Below are 19,640 nucleotides of genomic sequence, written 5' to 3'. Positions count from 1 at the left end.
GAAAGTGCTAGTGTCAGCATAATCGTAACAAACGGTCAGCATATGCATACCCCTCGCGCCTCCACTTGAGAGCGCATAACAACGTATATTATTATATTCCTTTATACACAAAAACATAGCCGTCTCTCTGCCGCCGCCTGCGAGCAGCGCTGCTACGAGACTTAGCCTTACTTAGACTTAAGAAATATTGTAAAAGAACAGAGATATTTTGATCGTTGGAGCGGCACCTCAGCTGCTCCTTCCAAACAAAAACCAACCAAACTCAACTCTTGGTAATATCATTCATAACAATATTTTGCACCTGCTCTTGACGCCGCTCCTCGGAGTCCCCTCGACGAGTAGCATGCGCTGCGGCGTCCCGAACCCGTTCCGGATGTCGGTACTCCGGAATAGTCCTCCGTGTCGCATGATCAGCAGTATTTTGCACCTGCTCTTGTTGCCGCTGCTCGGAGTCCCCTCGATGAGTAGGACGCGCTGCGGCGTCCCGAACCCGTTCCGGATGTCGGTACTCCGGAATAGTCCTCCGTGTCGCATGATCAGCAGTTTTTTGCACCTGCTCTTGTTGCCGCTGCTCGGAGTCCCCTCGACGAATAGGACGCGCTGCGGCGTCCCGAACCCGTTCCGGATGTCGGTACTCCGGAATAGTTCTCCGTGTTGTATGATCAGCAGTATTTTGCACCTGCTCTTGTCGCCGCTGCTCGGAGTCTTCTCGACGAATAGCACGCGGTGCCGCGTCCCGAACCCATTCCGGATGTCGGTACTCCGGAATATTCCTCCGTGTCGTATGATCAGCAGTATTTTGCACCTGCTCTTGTCGCCGCTGCTCGGAGTCCTCTCGACGAATAGCACGCGCTGCGGCGTCCCGAACCCGTTCCGGATGTCGGTACTCCGGAATAGTCCTCCGTGTCGCATGATCAGCAGTATTTTGACGAATAGCACGCGCTGTGGCGTCCCGAACCCGTTCCGGATTTCTGTACTCCGGAATACGCCTCCGTGCCGCATAATCAGCAGTATTTCGACGAATAGCACGCGCTGTGGCGTTCCGAACCCGTTCCGGATGTCGGTACTCCGGAATAGTCCTCCGTGTCGCATGATCAGCAGTATTTTGCACCTGCTCTTGTCCCCGCTGCTCGGAGTCCTCTCGACGATTAGCACGCGCTGCGGCGTCTCGAACCCGTTCCGGATTTCTGTACTCCGAAAAAGTCCTCCGTGTCGCATGATCAGCAGTATTTCGACGAATAGCACGCGCTGTGGCGTCCCGAACCCGTTCCGGATGTCGGTACACCGGAATAGTCCTCCGTGTCGTATGATCAGCAGTATTTTGCATCTGCTCTTGTCGCCGCTGCTCGGAGTCCTCTCAACGAATAGCACGCGCTGCGGCGTCCCGAACCCGTTCCGGATGTCGGTACTCCGGAATAGTCCTCCGTGTCGCATGATCAGCAGTATTTTGCACCTGCTCTTGTCGCCGCTGCTCGGAGTCCCCTCGATGAATAGGACGCGCTGCGGCGTCCCGAACCCGTTCCGGATGTCGGTACTCCGGAATAGTACTCCGTGTCGCATGATCAGCAGTATTTCGACGAATAGCACGCGCTGTGGCGTCCCGAACCCGTTCCGGATGTCGGTACACCGGAATAGTCCTCCGTGTCGTATGATCAGCAGTATTTTGCATCTGCTCTTGTCGCCGCTGCTCGGAGTCCTCTCAACGAATAGCACGCGCTGCGGCGTCCCGAACCCGTTCCGGATGTCGGTACTCCGGAATAGTCCTCCGTGTCGCATGATCAGCAGTATTTTGCACCTGCTCTTGTCGCCGCTGCTCGGAGTCCCCTCGATGAATAGGACGCGCTGCGGCGTCCCGAACCCGTTCCGGATGTCGGTACTCCGGAATAGTCCTCCGTGTCGCATGATCAGCAGTATTTTGCACCTGCTCTTGTTGCCGCTGCTCGGAGTCCCCTCGACGAATAGGACGCGCTGCGGCGTCCCGAACCCGTTCCGGATGTCGGTACTCCGGAATAGTCCTCCGTGTTGTATGATCAGCAGTATTTTGCACCTGCTCTTGTCGCCGCTGCTCGGAGTCTTCTCGACGAATAGAACGCGGTGCCGCGTCCCGAACCCATTCCGGATGTCGGTACTCCGGAATAGTCCTCCGTGTCGTATGATCAGCAGTATTTTGCACCTGCTCTTGTCGCCGCTGCACGGAGTCCTCTCGACGAATAGCACGCGCTGTGGCGTCCAGAACCCGTTCCGGATGTCGGTACTCCGGAATACTCCTCCGTGTCGCATGATCAGCAGTATTTTGCACCTGCTCTTGTCGCCGCTGCTCGGAGTCCTCTTGACGAATAGCACGCGCTGTGGCGTCCCGAACCCGTTCCGGATTTCTGTACTCCGGAATAGTACTCCGTGTCGCATGATCAGCAGTATTTTGACGAATAGCACGCGCTGTGGCGTCCCGAACCCGTTCCGGATTTCTGTACTCCAGAATAGTCCTCCGTGCCGCATAATCAGCAGTATTTCGACGAATAGCACGCGCTGTGGCGTCCCGAACCCGTTCCGGATGTCGGTACTCCGGAATAGTCCTCCGTGTCGCATGATCAGCAGTATTTTGCACCTGCTCTTGTCGCCGCTGCTCGTAAAGTAAACAATAAGAACAATACGAATTACGAAGGATTAAATTCATCCTTCATAAATCTCATATTAAAGGACGCTTTTAGGGGAATAGACATACCAAAATATATGTATCAACCATTATTTCATATATATTTTAAACACACACTTTTTTTCACTGGTAAAAAAAAACCTGCACTCTTGAACTTTAATCCCTTAACCCTTTAAGGTTACACAGCTTAACCCTTTTTGTCAAGGCAATAAAGTGTCAGGATCATTTTATATACCTGTTTTACCTGTTGTGTTATAATCTTAGGCGTTACGAATATTTACAGCCCAAATTTGAGGGATAAAATTATTCCGATTCGACAAATCAAAGGTAATAAATGATATTTCAAAGTTACTTAGTCCCCATATAATAATAATAATTAATTAATAATAATGATTCATACCTGTACTACCTGTTACGCAATTGAAAACCCTTGCACGTGTTCCTTCAACGAAGGATGATTTTCACTGAACCAATTAGTGGCATTACCTAGCTATAAGGTCATCATGGGATAATCACATGGTTTTTTCGTAATAAAAATTCGGGTGTTATTTAAGAAGGAAAGGGTTGTTAACTTGGAAATGAAATAAACTTGAAATGAAAATTGCCTGAATCCCATAGCATTGTTAAAAATTATGAAAAGGCTAGCTACATATATCCTTATATAAAAGGATATAATTAGCCTTATACAAAAGGCTAAATTAAAAAGTATACTAAATACAGAAGAATAATTTCAGTGCTCAATTTTTTTTCCATAATTTACTGCAAGGGTACATCAACTTTGGCTTCGCCCGAAGTTAGCTTTCCATTCTTGTTTTGTCCATCTCTTTCTAAATGTGGCTTGTTATCGACTCTTTTCAAGGTGAAACCCTTTTTTTTGTCAGGGCCCAATGGAGTACCAGGCTGTGTTCTGAAAAATTACGCCTTGTAAACCTTAAAATTGTAAGAATTGTACAATTTAAGGGTGCGTTAAACCAAAGATTATACAGTACATAGATGGGACATCTCATACAAAGAAAAATTTTCTATGGCGGGTTCCAGCAGTGGAACCCGCTGGAACGAGCGGGTTCCATTGCGCGACAAGTTAAGTTTAAGAAATTTTTCGCGCGACAATGAATGAGGAATAGCCGAGTGGTAGAGTGCTTGGCTGGTGTGCAAAGTAAAACGAGTTCAAACCAGGCTCGGGAAGTCCATTTCTTTTTAATTTTAGATTTAAAATTTTATACATTTTTATTTATATTATATTTTTATTATTTTAATGTATTTTTCTTAATTTATAATCCAATAAAAAAAATACCAAATTGTAAAATAACCTTAACATCGTCTCCGTTCGTAGTGGAACCCGCTGTAAAAATGTCTATAAGTGCGGGTTCTACGGCATTTTGGCAGGCCGCGTCGTGGAACCCGCTCTCAAATGTTTTCATTTTTTCCGTCGTGGAACCCGCTGTAATAATGAAAACATATGAGAGCGGGTTCCACGACAAACGGCTGGCAGATGAGATAGGGAGAGAGAGAATTCTATTTTTAGATCGTAACATCTTTGGAACGATGAAAGTTTGAAACGTTGTAACCGAACCAATGTAAGAGTAAAGAGATCAGAAATATCTTTTACTATCCTTACTCGTCAGCTCTGTTTTTGGTATGGATTCTAGTGCCTCCTCTAACACCAATTTTAAGTATCATAAAATCAACTTCGAGGTTAACCTAGATGGATAGTGCGTGGTCCTTATTCATGGGGTCCTGGGTTCGACTTTATTAGCGGATTTCATTAAGTTTTAGTTTTATGATTTTTTTTTTTAATTTAATTTTATTTTTATTTTTTTTTTTTTACTTTTAATATTTTACGTTATTAATTTTATTTTTAATTGCATTCTATAAAAATTAAAGTAAAAATAAGTGACGGACGTGTCGGATGACAAAATGCCGGAAGGACTTCCTTGAAATTTTATTAGCCGGACATAATGAAGAACAAAACAATTTTACAAAGTTCAAAGTCCTTACGAGGATTTGAACACAGAAAAATTACACATAGAGTAACTACTCTATGCATTACGCAACTACCACATCGGCGCATCGAAAACAGAAACGAGAAATTGAAATTGAAATTTGGAAGCCAAAACATTTTTACTTCGTCGTGCGAGCAGTCACACATACACACATAGGTTCACATTTTTGTTGACGGATACATGGAAAGAGTTCTAAAAATATAATCGTATGCATGTGCGTTCCCCCCTCACCAACAAGCTCGACGCAAACAGTTGACCGTTTTGGGCCCTGATGTCCCATCTATGTACTTTATAATCTTTGGTTAAACCAAGGGTGGCCAAGCTCTGCATACGGCATAGCAAAGTCCCATAAAAATGAAAAAAATCACGAATACTTCGGTGCTAGAATTTTGCTTTGCAATTCGTCACACTGAAAAAATAACAATAACATAGTTTAGGAATTAAGAAAGAATTAGGAATTAAGAAAGTTCCTCCATTTTGTACAACTTATTATTATACTATAAAAAATAATGCATAGAGTCTTACTTAAAATGTAGTGCTATGCAGGGAGTCAAACATGTATGTGACTCTGCATGTTCCATACGAAAGAGCAATCTAACACCAAAGGTGGAACGAAAACAATGTCCACTCCATCCCTGCCTTAACCTCTTCAATCTATCTCTGGAAACTTCTATATTTTCCTTCATGTGAAAGGAATCTAATATTATTCCACTGCATAAAAACAGAAAAAATCAGACACTGACAATTATAGATGCATGTGCCATTTCTTTTTTCAGATTTTTGTCAGCTTTTTGAAAAATTGATTACTTTACATTTGCAACACCTTCGTAGCTCAATAATTTATCCTTGCTAGTAAGGTTTCATTTTGTCATGGATGGGTTTCCGAAATGGCTCACGAGCGGATTTTATTTACACTGACTTAAGGGGTTATATACCTTTTTTGTCGAAGAAAAAGAGGAAAGTTCGGATTTTTTTTTAGGTATGTAGCAATTATTTAATTACAGGGATGTTTTAATTTTTTGATAGTACACTTTATTAACAATGTTTGTGGTGGAAAAATATTAAATAATTTTTAAGCTGTTTCCCTTAGAGGCTTTTTTTTCGAGCCTTGCGGTGACAGTTCCCCAGGTCAAACAGGTCAACTTAAACCATAAAAGTAAAAAAATTTCATTAGTTTTGTGTATTTCCTTGTGCTTGAACGATCGATTTTAAAATTTTTATTTTTTTTTATTCATACGGGAACGTTTTATGCTAAAAATGAACTTTTTGGTCTCTAGAAATTTCACTAAAAAATTCATTTCGGCGAAAAACAGTTTGTGCGTGAAAAGTCGATCGTTCAAGCACAAAAGAGTTTCATTACGAACATTTAAAAAAAATTTTGAAGTAAATCGGTTCAGTAGTTTTCCGCCAATTCATGTCACCGCAAAGTCATTTTTCAAGAAATACCAATTCGAGATATTCGCGTTTAAAGTTTCAAGTTCAGTTCAAGGCCGCAATGAGGCGCGCGGTTAGGAGCGCTGTAACTTTTTTTCTACTGCTCCAATCTCTACGAAAATTATTCTCAAGGAGTTGTTCTTCAAGATAAAGCAATAAAAACATTTTCGAGTTTTTGAAAATAAAAAAGGTATATAACCCCTTAAGTAAAGCAGTTGACTCTGATAACCGTTCGTGTTATCGTGTTTAATCTGTTTTTATAGATGATTTTTGGTATTTTGTTTCTTTGGCCTATAAAAAGAACTTTGAATTTTGAATTTAAATTTTTCCATATATTATGCATATACTCAAGTATAAATGTAAGCAGTATTGCATGATAAGCAGTATTTTGCACCTGCTCTTGTCGCCGCTGCTCGGAGTCCTCTCGACGAATAGCACGCGCTGCGGCGTCCCGAACCCGTTCCGGATTTCGGTTCTCCGGAATAGTCCTTTGAGTCGTATGACCAGCAGTATTTTGCACCTGCTCTTGTCGCCGCTGCTCGTAAAGTAAACAATAAGAACAATACGAATTACGAAGGATTAAATTCATCCTTCATAAATCTCATATTAAAGGACGCTTTTAGGGGAATAGACATACCAAAATATATGTATCAACAATTATTTCAACACACACTTTTTGTCACTGGTAAAAAAAAAACTTGCACTCTTGAACTTTAATCCCTTAACCCTTTAAGGTTACACAGCATAACCCTTTTTGTCAAGGCAATAAAGTGTCAGGATCATTTTATATACCTGTTTTGCCTGTTGTGCTATAATCTTAGGCGTTACGAATATTTACAGCCCAAATTTGAGAGATAAAATTATTCCGATTCGACCAATCAGAGGTAATACATGATATTTCAAAGTTACTGTTTGGTCATTGAGAGTTTTTAATGCCGTAAATAAAAAATCAGAATTTAATTAGGTTCAACGTTATAACTTTATTCAGGCCGCATATGAAATTAGGATTTATGAGGATTTATAGAAAATATGGGAAATCCAATTTAGGATGCGAGCGCAGTAAGGAGATGAACGAGAGTGGCGCCAACCTTGCAGAATAGGCTGAGCGGATGCTCGCTAACTATAAACGCCGAAGTAGCAAAGCCGAGCGGCCGAAAGAGAGTCGGCTTGCGACCAGCAAAACATCAGTTACTAATTAATTGTTGTGTTTTAAATTAGTTGCTTGCTGCTAGACCCGACATTCTCCCCCCAGTTGGGGCTTCTACTCCAACTTCATCCTTAAGGGGCAAAAGGCACAGCTTAGTCACTGCTCGCTTGGTAATTCCAGATGAGGTTTATATCACCGCCACTCGAAAGATACCATCCCGACCAGGGATTAAGGGATTATCCCGACCGAAATGCGGAGATCGAGGAGGAATAAAATGCCATTCGATGGACTCCATAGAGCAAAACTCCAGCAGTGCCCGTTGATGCTCTTCGCTTAGAAATAATCGGCGCAGCTCCTTTAGCTCGTTCTTGGCTCCAACAAAGTTGGTTGCGTTTTCAGACCAAATATGTTGAGGCCTTCGGCGGGTGCATATAAAACGCTTCAAAGCCTGCAAAAAAGACATTGTGGACAGATCCCTTACAAGCTCCAGGTGGACGGCTTTAGTAGCAAAACAAATGAAAATGCTAATGTAACATTTTACTGGAGCCTTATTACGCACTTCCGGCTTATAATAGAACGGTCCACAAAAATCCACACCAGTGACTCCGAAGACCTGGGAGCCGCTAACTCTTTCCTCCGGGAGATCAGCCATAATGTGCTGCAACAGCCGAGGCTTAGTCCGGAAGCATCGGATGCATTTGTGTAATGCCTTCGTCACGGTTTTTCTCCCCCAATTGGCCAATATTGGGACCGAATAATTGCCAACAGTGCGCGAGGTCCCGTATGTAAATTTCGCTCATGGAAGTCAACAATTATAGCCTGCGTAACTGGATGGCTTCTTGGAAGTATAATTGGATGCTGACTATCAAAATCCAACGACGAATTTTTTAGCCGACCGTCTACGCGCAACAGTCCAAATTTGTCCAAGAAGGGAGAGGCTGAGGCAAGGGCACTGGATACCGCTATGTCCTTTCCATTTTGAAGAGCCTTTATTTCCTCTCAAAAATGCACACGTTGCACTAGCCGCAATAACAGCTGTGTTCCAGATTTTATATCGCTAGCCGTAACACCGTTGTGGTGAATTCGTTGAGAAAACTTGTATACGTAAGCGAATACCCTCTGCAGTGCTGGAAACGAATTAGCGTACTTAGACACCGCTGTTATATTCACGTACGGAGACTGAATGAGTAGGACCCTTGCACGTAACTCCAGGGTTGATCTCTCAGATGGGACCGCGGTTGGCCACGTCTCTTGGGATCCAACGAGAAACGGAGGACCATGAGACCACAGCTTATTCTCAACCAATTAATTGGGAAGAGCACCACGCGACAGGATATCTGCTGGGTTCAAAGAAGTGGGAACATACCGCCACTCCATTTCTCTAGTTAGTTTCTGAATGGTCGAAACTCAATTGGCGACGAAAACATTAAACCGAGAGGGTTCTTCTCGAATCCAAGACAGAGCCACAGCAGAATCGCACCAGCAAAAATACTTTCCAACGTAGACCTTCAACTGCTCTACTTCTGACATAAGTCGAACCAACAACTCGGCTCCCGATAACTCCAGCTTAGGCACCGTAACAGTCTTTAACTGCGCAACTCGGGACTTCGAACAGAGTAAATAGCTTGCAGATCCTGCGCCCTTGGACACGACATACACGCATGCCCCATACGCCTCAATGCTGGCATCACAGAATCCATGGACCTCCACCTCGGATTTCGATGTTAGCACCCATCTAGGGAATTCGGCGCGCTGCGTACTACCAAAGCTGCTAAAAATCATATTCCAGTCGCAGTGAAGAGCTTGAGGAAGACTTTCATCCCAGGACAACTTCTCACGGCACAGTTTCTGGAGAAAGATCTTTGCCTTTGAAATTACAGGACCAACAAGGCCTAAGGGGTCATAAAGCCGAGCGACTGAAGAAAGCACAATGCGCCTAGTGGGCTTTGAGATTGATTAAAACCCTTCAAAAGAAAATAGCAAGCGGTCAGTTGCAGGATCCCAAGCCAGACCCAGTGTCTTTGTGAAGTTGCTACCATCATCAAACTTTAGGAAAGACTCCCGATCTTCTTCAGGCACCTTATCCAGAACGTCAGCAACATTGGAGCACCACTTCCTTAACCGAAAATGGCCTTTTGCAAGGATCGCGGATGTTTGCTGCATTATGCTAATAGCTTCATCTATAGAGTCGCCTCCGCAAAGCAGATCATCCACATAAAAGTCGCGACGCAGAATTTCGGCCCCCTTTGGAAACATTATTTGCTCATCATCTGCCAACTGATGCATTGTCCGAACTGCTAAAAATGAGGCAGGCTTCGTTCCGTAGGTGACCGTGTCCAGCTTAAAAACCTGTAACTCATCTTGGGTGGAATCCCGCCAAAGAATACACTGAAGATAGCTGTCCTCAGGAAAAACCCTGACGCAACGATACATTTTACAAATATCTCCAGTAATGGCCACCCGATGGCATCGGAACCTTAACATAATATGCAGTAACTTTGGCTGAATAACTGGGCCAGACATCAACACTTCATTCAATGAATATCCAGAAGTTGTGACAGCAGATCCATCAAAGACAACCCTGAGCTTGGTTGTTGAACTGTCCTCCTTTAAAACACAATGGTGTGGAAGAAAGTATTGACCAGTGACGCTCGCATCAGAAGGGACTGGAGACATGTGACCCAACTCCAGATACTCCTTTATGAAGGCAGCATATTGCTCCTTTAATTGAGGATGGCGACAGAGCTTCCTTTCGAGGGAAAGAAATCGTCGAACGGCTTGCGGGTACGACTCTCCCAGTAGCTTAGAACCGCATTTTAACGGAAGCCTCACAGCGTAAGCGCCGGAATCCAGCTGAGCAACATGTTGCACGAAATGCGCATCGCAATCTAGCTCTTCCTTCGTCCGCTTCACAATAGGCTCGGAGCAGTCTTCGATTTCCCAAAATCGGCGGAGCAAAGAATCCAGCTGATCATCCAGCATTGTTGCGCTCTCCGGAACATCCTTGTGAGCAGTGGAAACGAGTGATCTTCTCTGGACATGTGAACCGCCTCCACACACGACCCATCCAAGTCGAGTTTTTCTGCAGCAATGGCAGGCCGGCTGAGAGCTTAATTTGCCCAACACACAAAAGCTCATAAAACAGACTGGCTCAGATAAGGAGGTCGATGCGCTGTGGGCGGAAAAATTCAGGATCAGCCAGAGAAAGATTGCCAGGAATATTCCAGCTGGAGACATCCAAACTGAAGCTAGGCTGCAGGTCCGTGATATTGGCGGCGATGACGGCGTTAACCAGGGCCGAGTACTCGGAACAGTGGGAACGTAGGAGAACATCAACAGAGAATCCATCTGTCGCAAAGCCGGTATCTCCAATACCAGAAACCGCCATGAATGATTTGTACCTCCGGAGCTGCAGCTGACTTGCCAGCCGGGAAGTGATCACGTGCACCTGAGATCCAGAATCCAACAGAGCTCGGCATGGAACAAGGGATCCAGCGCGACTACAAACAAAAATGTTCGCTGTAGCAAGAAACGATATATCGCCGCTGTGACCTTGAGCAACTAGTGCATTAGCAGTGAACGGCGAAGAGGCTGCAGGCTCGGCGACCTCGGCTGTGGCTGACGTGGGAGGACCAACCAAAGGCTGGCCGCTAGATGCCGGCGGCTCCAGGACATGCAGCAGGCTGTGATGCCTCCTTCCACAACTGCGACAACTAGCAGCGAGGCACTCGCGCATGTGATGGCCCGTTTGCAGACACTTCCGACAAAGACCGAGTCGCCTGGCCTCACCAAGGCGAATCTCAGACGCATTGATAGAAATCGGGGCATGCAGACATTATATGGGACCATCCACCGCATAGAGCACAGGTAGAGGGAAGCGAATTAGTAACAATAAAGGATGATCTACCATTATTTGCACCTCGACGCCTTCCCACATGAGCGCCCGGGGCGTATGCAGCCATGACCACGTCCATAGCCTCCAGCGTCCTACACCGCTGCTCCAAAAATTCGGCCATCGACTCCCAAGTAGGGATGGCGTCTGAACCTGAGGAGTTTTGACTCTCCTCCCACTTGGCCTGGGTAGCTGGGTCCAACCTTTGAAGCAGAACTTGGACGATGATGCAGCTGGCGATCTGAACTGAAGTACCCAAATTCTTTAAGGCTCGCATATGGGCATTAAATATGTCGGAAAGACTTCGAAGAGCTGCTATTGAGCCACTTTCCAACAGACTGAGGCCCAGAATCTCGTTCACGTGTGCCTGAAATATTAAGCGACGGTTATTAAATCGTTTTCTCCAATAAATTCAGCGCAACATCATAGTTCTTGTCGGAGACTTCCAAGGAACGAACTGCTTCGAAAGCGGACTCCCGAAGGCAAGATCGCAACCTTTGCAACTTTTCCACCTTACTAATACGAGGATTGCTGCCGACGATGGTAGAGAAGATCGAGTGGAATTCAGCTCATTCCGAGTATCCACCGCTGAACGTAGGGAGCGGCAAAGGAGGCAGCACTTAAAAACTTTGACCTAATCCTGGGTCTGCCTGCATGGTGGACATTCCGTTGGCAAGGGTGGATGTGGGCAGCAATTCGAGATGAGCGAAGGGTCGTCTCGTGCTCAATTTCCGCCTGCATCGTCGCTACGAGCTCCGAAACAGTCCATCGAAGGTCACTGCTGATCTGCAAAATGTCCAAAATTTTATTTGCTCGCGGCGAACACGATCTGTCCCACTGCGTGCTCAGAACCGTAGCGGAATTGTGGAATGTATATATATATGAAGCTATGTGCGAGCGAATGCACTTGCGTTGTTGATCGTATGTTTGTATGAAGTCTATGCGCGGGCGAATGCACTTGCATTGTGGATCGTATGTTTGTATGAAGTCTATGCGCGGGCGAATGCACTTGCGTTGTGGATCGTAAATATGTATGTGTGCTTGTGAACTAACGTTTATGTTTATGCCTGTATGTATGTATAATATAATAATATATTATAATTTGTTGATTATTGTAAATAAACTTATTAGCCACGTATGATAATTTGATAATGATAATTTCACATAACACTGTTTACAAAATTGTTTTGTTTTGTTTTAGTAATTTGTTTTATGTGTATATAAATATATTAACGATCACGTCCGGGTCACCAATGTTTGGTCATTGAGAGTTTTCAATGCCGTAAATAAAAATCAGAATTTAATTAGGTTCAACGGTATAACTTTATTCAGGCCGCATATGAAATTAGGATTTATGAGGATTTATAGAAAATATGGGAAATCCAATTTAGGATGGGAGCGCAGTAAGGAGATGAACGAGAGTGGCGCCAACCTTGCAGAATAGGCTGAGCGGATGCTCGCTAACTATAAACGCCGAAGTAGCAAAGCCGAGCGGCCGAAAGAGAGTCGTCTTGCGACCAGCAAAACATCAGTTACTTATTAATTGTTGTGTTTAAATTAGTTGCTTGCTGCTTGACCCGACAGTTACTTAGTCCCCATATAATAATAATAATTAATTAATAATAATAATTCATACCTGTACTACCTGTTGCGCAATTGAAAACCCTTGCACGTGTTCCTTCAACGAAGGATGATTTTCACTGAACCAATTAGTGGCATTACCTAGCTATTAGGTCATCATGGGATAATCACATGGTTTTTTCGTAATAAAATTCGGGTGTTATTTAAGAAGGAAAGGGTTGTTAACTTGAAAATGAAATAAACTTGAAATAAAAATTGCCTGAATCCCATAGCATTGTTAAAAATTATGAAAAGGCTAGCTACATATATCCTTATATAAAAGGATATAATTAGCCGTATACAAAAGGCTAAATTAAAAAGTATACTAAATACAGAAGAATAATTTCAGTGCTCAATTATTTTTCCATAATTTACTGCAAGGGTATATCAACTTTGGCTTCGCCCGAAGTTAGCTTTCCATTCTTGTTTTGTCCATCTCTTTCTAAATGTGGCTTGTTATCGACTCTTTTCAAGGTGAAACCCTTTTTTTTTGTCAGGGCCCAATGGAGTACCAGGCTGTGTTCTGAAAAATTACGCCTTGTAAACCTTAACATTGTAAGAATTGTACAATTTAAGGGTGCGTTAAACCAAGGGTGCCCAAGCTCTGCATACGGCATAGCAAAGTCCCATACCAATGCAAAAAATCACGAATACTTCGGTGCTAGAATTTTGCTTTGCAATTCGTCACACTGAAAAAATAACAATAACAGTTTAGGAATTAAGAAAGAATTAGGAATTAAGAAAGTTCCTCCATTTTGTACAACTTATTATTATACTTAAAAAAATAATGCATAGAGTCTTACTTAAAATGTAGTGCTATGCAGGGAGTCAAACATGTATGTGACTCTGCATGTTCCATACGAAAGAGCAATCCAACACCAAAGGAGGAACGAAAAAAATGTCCACTCCATCCCTGCCTTAACCTCTTCAATCTATCTCTGAAAACTTCTATATTTTCCCTCATGTGAAAGTAATCTAATATTATTCCACTGCATAAAAACAGAAAAAATCAGACACTGACAATTATAGATGCATGTGCCATTTCTTTTTTCAGATTTTTGTCAGCTTTTTGAAAAATTGATTACTCTACATTTGCAACACCTTTGTAGCTTAATAATTTATCATTGCTAGTAAGGTTTCATTTTGTCATGGATGGGTTTCCGGAATGGCTCTGACTCTGATAACCGTTCGTGTTATCGTGTTTAATCTGTTTTTATAGATGATTTTTGGTAATTTGTTTCTTTGGCCTATAAAAAGAACTTTGAATTTTGAATTTAAATTTTTCCATATATTATGCATATACTCAAGTTTAAATGTACATTTTTAAAAGCGACAAAGTTTAAATTTAAAAAGATGTTTCCAATTGTAGTAGGGTACCAAAAAAAAAAACCCTCAATCGAAGTGGTTCATCTAAATTCAAAGTAGTTATGTAGTCTAGAATTTAGTTTTCCAAATTGGTATATGAGACATTATTAGTTTTAGTTGAGCCATTAAATGTAATTACAAATGTACCTTTTAAATGGGAGCTAACAATATTGTTACCGTTTATAAAAATGACTCCATCTTGTATGATATATGATTTTTATACCCTTGCAGAGGGTATTATAATTTTGTCCAAAAGTGTGCAACGCAGTGAAGGAGACATCTCCGACCCTATAAAGTATATATATTCTTGATCAGGATCACCTCCTGAGTTGATATGAGCATGTCCGTCTGTCCGTCTGTCTGTCTGTCTGTCTGTCCGTTTCTACGCGAACTAGTCTCTCAGTTTTAAAGCTATCGTCTTGAAACTTTGCACACAGCCTTCTTTCTTTTGCACGCAGTATATAAGTCGGAACGGCCCGGATCGGCCAACTATATCCTATAGCTGCCATATAACTGATTGATCGGAAATGGTATAACTTTGACGTTTTTAACGTTAGAGCGTTCAAATTTGACAGTAGAGCATTTTTTGGCAAAACATTACGACATGCCAAATTTCATAAGGATCGGCCGACTATATCCTATAGCTGCCATATAACTGAACGATCGGAAATGACCCAACTTTCGTGTTTTTGAAGATAGAAAGCTGGAATTTAGTACAGATTCTATTTTTGGTCAGTTGATCCAACCTACTAAATTTCATAAGGATCGGCCGACTATATCCTATAGCTGCCATATAACTGAACGATCGGAAATGACCCAACTTTGGTGTGTTTTAAGATAGAAGTTTGGTTTATTTGTAGGTTTGGTTTTTTGTATTATATGAAATTGGGTTATATTATCATATTTTCATAAGGATCGGCCAACTATATCCGATGTTTGCGATATATATCCGGTTTTAACTGCAAGGGTATATAAACTTCGGCTCCGCCCGAAGTTAGCTTTCCTTTCTTGTTTTTTATACCCTTGCAGAGGGTAATATAATTTTATCCAAAAGTGCACAACGCAGTGAAGGAGACATCTCCGACCCAATAAAGTATATATATTCTTGATCAGGATCACCTCCTGAGTTGATATGAGCATGCCCGTCTGTCTGTCTGTCTGTTTCTACGTGAACTAGTCTCTCAGTTTTAAAGCTATCGACTTGAAACTTTGCACACACCCTTCTTTCCTTTGCACGCAGTATATAATTCGGAACGGGATCGACCGACTATAACTTATAGCTGCCGTACAACTGATTGATCGGAAATGCTATCACTTCGGTGTTCATAGAGTTCGAATTGTTTGAATGTATGAATGATATTTTTGGAAAAATAATGCGACATGCCAAATATCATTAGGAGCGGCCAACTATATCCTATAGGCTGTAGCTGCCATATAACTGAACAATCAGAAATGACCCAATTTTCGTGATTTTGAAGGTAGAAAGTTGGAACTTCATACAGATTCTATTTTTGGTCAGTTGATCCAACCTACCACATTTCATAACGCTCGGCCGACTATATCTTACAGCTGCCATATAACTGAACGATCGGAAGTGGTATTTGGTGTTTAGTAAAAATACCAACTTTGGTTTTTTTGAAGATAGAAGTTTGGAACTTATTTTAGATTGTTAATTGTAATAAATGGGTTATATTATGATATTTTCATAATGATCGGCCTCATAATGATCCGATTTTTTGCGATATATAGGTTAACTGAAATTAACCAAGCAGCGGCAATGTCCGCTTTTTGTACTTTTGTTAGCTTTAAGTTTAGGTTTTTGTCAGAGTCTCATACAATAAAGAGCACCATAGAACCAATCTCCGGCACTGCCGTTAACTTGTAAATTCATTTGTTGAATTGGTCACCGCTCCTCAAGGGCCGTGACAACGGGGCAAGTGCTCCCATCATAACTCCCGTCGCAGAACGGATCTCCCCTCGGCAACCGCCAAGGATCTCAACCACTACCTACAAGGAGTAGCAACACCCCCTGACAACCGCCGGGGGTAATTACCTTACAACATATCTCCAGCGTCTGCGGCATCACCGAGGGATAACCAACAACAACATTATTATACCCAAACCCAATTTATATTATTTGGCGCCAAAGTCTGCATGAATTTTTTTTGTGTATAAAAAAAAAAAGAAAAGAATAGTAAAAATTGTTCTTTACGCTAACAAAAAACTGCAGCCCCATAAATTTTTCAAAATTTAAATAATCTTTATTAGTTGGCTGACGGTTTAGAATTAACATTTTTTATCTATTATAAAATGTTTAAACCATTTTATTTTGTAAACCAATTATTGTCCCAATACTGTTTGCATTTCTGTTTTTTGTGAATAAATAAATGAATATTTCTATATAAAACAAAAAGTGCGGAATAAAAATTCCTAAACAAAACCAAAAAATCGCTGGCAGAAAATTTTAAATTTCAATCGGAAATAATTTATATAATCGCGTGTATTTAATTCAGCTTTTATATGTCTTTTTTGTTACACAAGAATTCTTGGTATTAGCCGCGCAGTTTTGGTTATTTATTTTTCTTTTCCGCTTTGTTTCCCCACTCTATTTTCGAGAACACGATACGGCCGCACATGCAGTGTGGCACTTTGTTGTTTTTATTGTTTTTTTTCTCTGTTTCCCATAAGCGGAGGCTCAGTCCCCGCGCACCCCTCACCCTGCCGCTACTTGACACAGCAGTAGCGCAACTTGACGAGCCCGCACACATAACTAAAGCGGCAGCTCAGCCCCCCGCGGACCCTTTACCAGCCCAATCGCCTCTATCGGCACATAATTCATACATAAATATTTTTTCTTTCGGGCGACTTTATAGCCGCAGCTCCTCATGAGCAATCCGTTTCAACAATATAGAAACATAAGACAACTCTCAAGCGATTCTGAGTCGGAGACCGAAGGGCCGGCCAGATTTTCCACCCCTAAAAGCGTTAACGCTAGCGCCCCCATACTCGCGAACATGGCTTTCAACATGGAACAGATGACAGCCACCATCTGTACAGGCGGCCGTCCAACATGCTGTTCAAGAAGCCAATATCGAACACCAGCGTAGAGAAAACGAAATGCGCCTGGCTCTTCAAGAAGCCAACACTGAAAACCAGGCAATACGCCTGGCTATACACCGTCTGACCGAACGGTTCGACGCAAGGGAAATCGCCCCCGCCCAAGCGGAGGCTCCCCCAGTAAAAAATATGAACCTATAGAGATATGGAACGACGTCAGGTGTGACGAGCCTCTAGACGCCGTCAAGTCCCTGCCCGAATTTACGGGTGCACACGTCAACTGGAGACAAGCGGCAGTAGCCGCATATTACATTTTCGGAAATTACGAAAATAGCTCGCGCCATTATCAGGCGGTTATTATTATTAGGAATAAAATAAGGGGCCCTGCCGATGCCGTACTGTCTTCGTTTGGCACTGTACTAAATTTCGACGCGATTATAAATGGACTCGATTTTACGTACAATGATACAGCAGATGCACGTTATCGAGCAGGAAATGGGTACTCTTAGGCAGGGAAATATGACCCTTTTACAATACTATGACGAGGTCGAGAAAAAACTCACCTAGCTCACCAACAAAGCTACCATGTCGTACGAAGCCTCGGTGGCAAAAGTTTTGTGTGACAAATTACGGGATGACGCACTCCAAGTATTTATCTCGGAGCTTAAGCGCAGCCTCACGGATGTCCTTTTCTCGGGAAAGCCGAAAGATATGCCTTCAGCTCTCACTTTGGCACAAGAAGGGGAATCTAACCAAGAAAGATACTCCTTCGCGGCTTCATTTGCCAAAAGCCAAGAGGATAAAGACAGAAAACAGCACCCAAAAGCGCAAGAATACCGACAGGCCTCTGCGCAGGCAAATGCACAAACAAATGCTGGAAAAAATCCGTACTACGTCAAACAACACAAGGCGCAAGTACACTCTGCCCCACACAGTGGAGGCGCTCCTGAACCCATGGACATCGACCCATCGCTGTCCAAGATGCTTAGGCCATCCCAAGCCCCGGCGTACCCAAACAGGAAGCCGGCTGAGTCCGATCGATCTGCTCCACACATAAGGCAGAGGGTTAATCACGGGGCGCAGGGCGCGAGCGAAACCGGAAGCAAATATACCGCCGCAGCTTCAAGCGCGGCTCAGGAAATTGACGACGACGCTATTAAATATTACGATTCGGACGTCACTAATTTTTTAGGGGAAAGTCCCTGCTACCCTTCATCAGACGAAAAGTAGCAGGTGTAGAAATTAAGCTTTTAATAGACACGGGCGCGTCAAAAAATTTCATCCGTCCATACGAAGAATTGAAGGGCGTCCGCCCAGTAGATTCGCCATTCTCGGTACATTCCATCCATTCCATCCATGGCGTTACCACAATAACAAAAAAATGCTTCGTATCCCTGTTCAACTTGAAGGCTACGTTCTTCATCCTACCAGATTTGTCCTCCTTTGATGCCATCATCGGCCTTGACCTGCTGAAACAAGCAGGAGCATCACTTAACCTAGCTTCAGGTCACCTCAGATAGGGCACCGAGACGGAAAAGCTAGAGTTCCAATCATGTCCCAATGTAAATTTCACTGAGGTGGACTGCTCTAGTGCACCACCTTTGGTCAGAAGAGCATATTCAAAAATGCTGAGCGACAGGAAAAACGCCTTCGCAAGCCCAAATAAGGCGTTACCTTACAACACGTCTGTGGTTGCCACCATCAGGACAGTTGATGAGGAGCCCATTTATGCCAGACCCTATCCGTATACGATGGGAGCGGCAGATTTCATCAATGACGAAATCCAAGACCTACTAAAAAACGGCATAATCCAGAAGTCAAGATCCCCCTACAATAACCCAATATGGGTAGTAGACAAAAAGGGCACCGACGAATCTAGAAACCGTAAAATGCGACTAGTATTAGACTTTCGAAAATTAAACGAGAGGACAATACCGGATCGCTACCCTATGTCAATTATCCCTATGATACTAGGGAATTTAGGCAAAACCAAATACTTTACAACGCTCGATTTGAAGTCTGGCTACCACCAAATTATTCTGGCAGAACGTGACCGTGAAAAAGCTTCCTTTTCCGTAAACGAGGGAAAATACGAGTTTCGCCGACTGCCATTCGGGTTAAGGAATTCTGCCAGCATCTTCCAAAGAACCATCGACGACGTACTGCGAGAACAGATTGGCAAATTTTGCTACGTCTATGTCGATGTTATCGTCTTCTCAGAGGACGAAAACGCCCACATACGAAACGTGAACTGGGTTCTAAAACGCCTACACGACGCAAACATGAGAGTGTCAGCGCAGAAATCGGTCTTCTCCAAAAAAAGCGTTAAAGTTTTGGGGTTTGTAGTCACCAACGAGGGGACCACGATAGACCCAGAAAAGGTCAGGGCCATTCAAGAATTCCCTGAGCCCAAAAACATTTTTCAAGTAAGATCATTCATGGGCTTGGCTGGCTATTATAGGTGCTTTA

The 19,640-nt window shown here is 43.1% G+C and overlaps 1 protein-coding gene across 1 annotated transcript; it reads right to left on the bottom strand.

The window, feature by feature from the left end:
- Window positions 1-262: 262 nt before the first annotated feature.
- On the bottom strand, window positions 263-17,758 carry LOC138926915 (trichohyalin-like). Its single transcript, XM_070282526.1, has 7 exons — window positions 17,744-17,758; window positions 11,347-11,496; window positions 6,485-6,625; window positions 2,300-2,620; window positions 1,796-2,188; window positions 978-1,248; window positions 263-852 (listed from the first exon to the last, which is right to left on the bottom strand). Exons 1-7 carry the CDS (start codon window positions 17,756-17,758, stop codon window positions 263-265), a joined length of 1,881 nt encoding a protein of 626 aa, XP_070138627.1.
- Window positions 17,759-19,640: the final 1,882 nt, after the last annotated feature.

The sequence above is a fragment of the Drosophila bipectinata genome, chromosome 4, assembly GCF_030179905.1.
Source record: "Drosophila bipectinata strain 14024-0381.07 chromosome 4, DbipHiC1v2, whole genome shotgun sequence".
Taxonomy (NCBI): Eukaryota; Metazoa; Arthropoda; class Insecta; order Diptera; family Drosophilidae; genus Drosophila; species Drosophila bipectinata.
Note: the sequence above shows the minus strand (reverse complement) of the source record. Positions and strands in the feature narration are given on the sequence as shown.

Coding starts and splice junctions, on each gene's coding strand:
- LOC138926915 (XM_070282526.1), bottom strand. Junction 2,189..2,299: donor AGCAGCGGCGACAAGAGCAG/GTGCAAAATACT, acceptor GACTCCGTGCAG/CGGCGACAAGAGCAGGTGCA. Junction 1,249..1,795: donor AGCAGCGGCGACAAGAGCAG/GTGCAAAATACT, acceptor GGGACGCCACAG/CGCGTGCTATTCGTCGAAAT.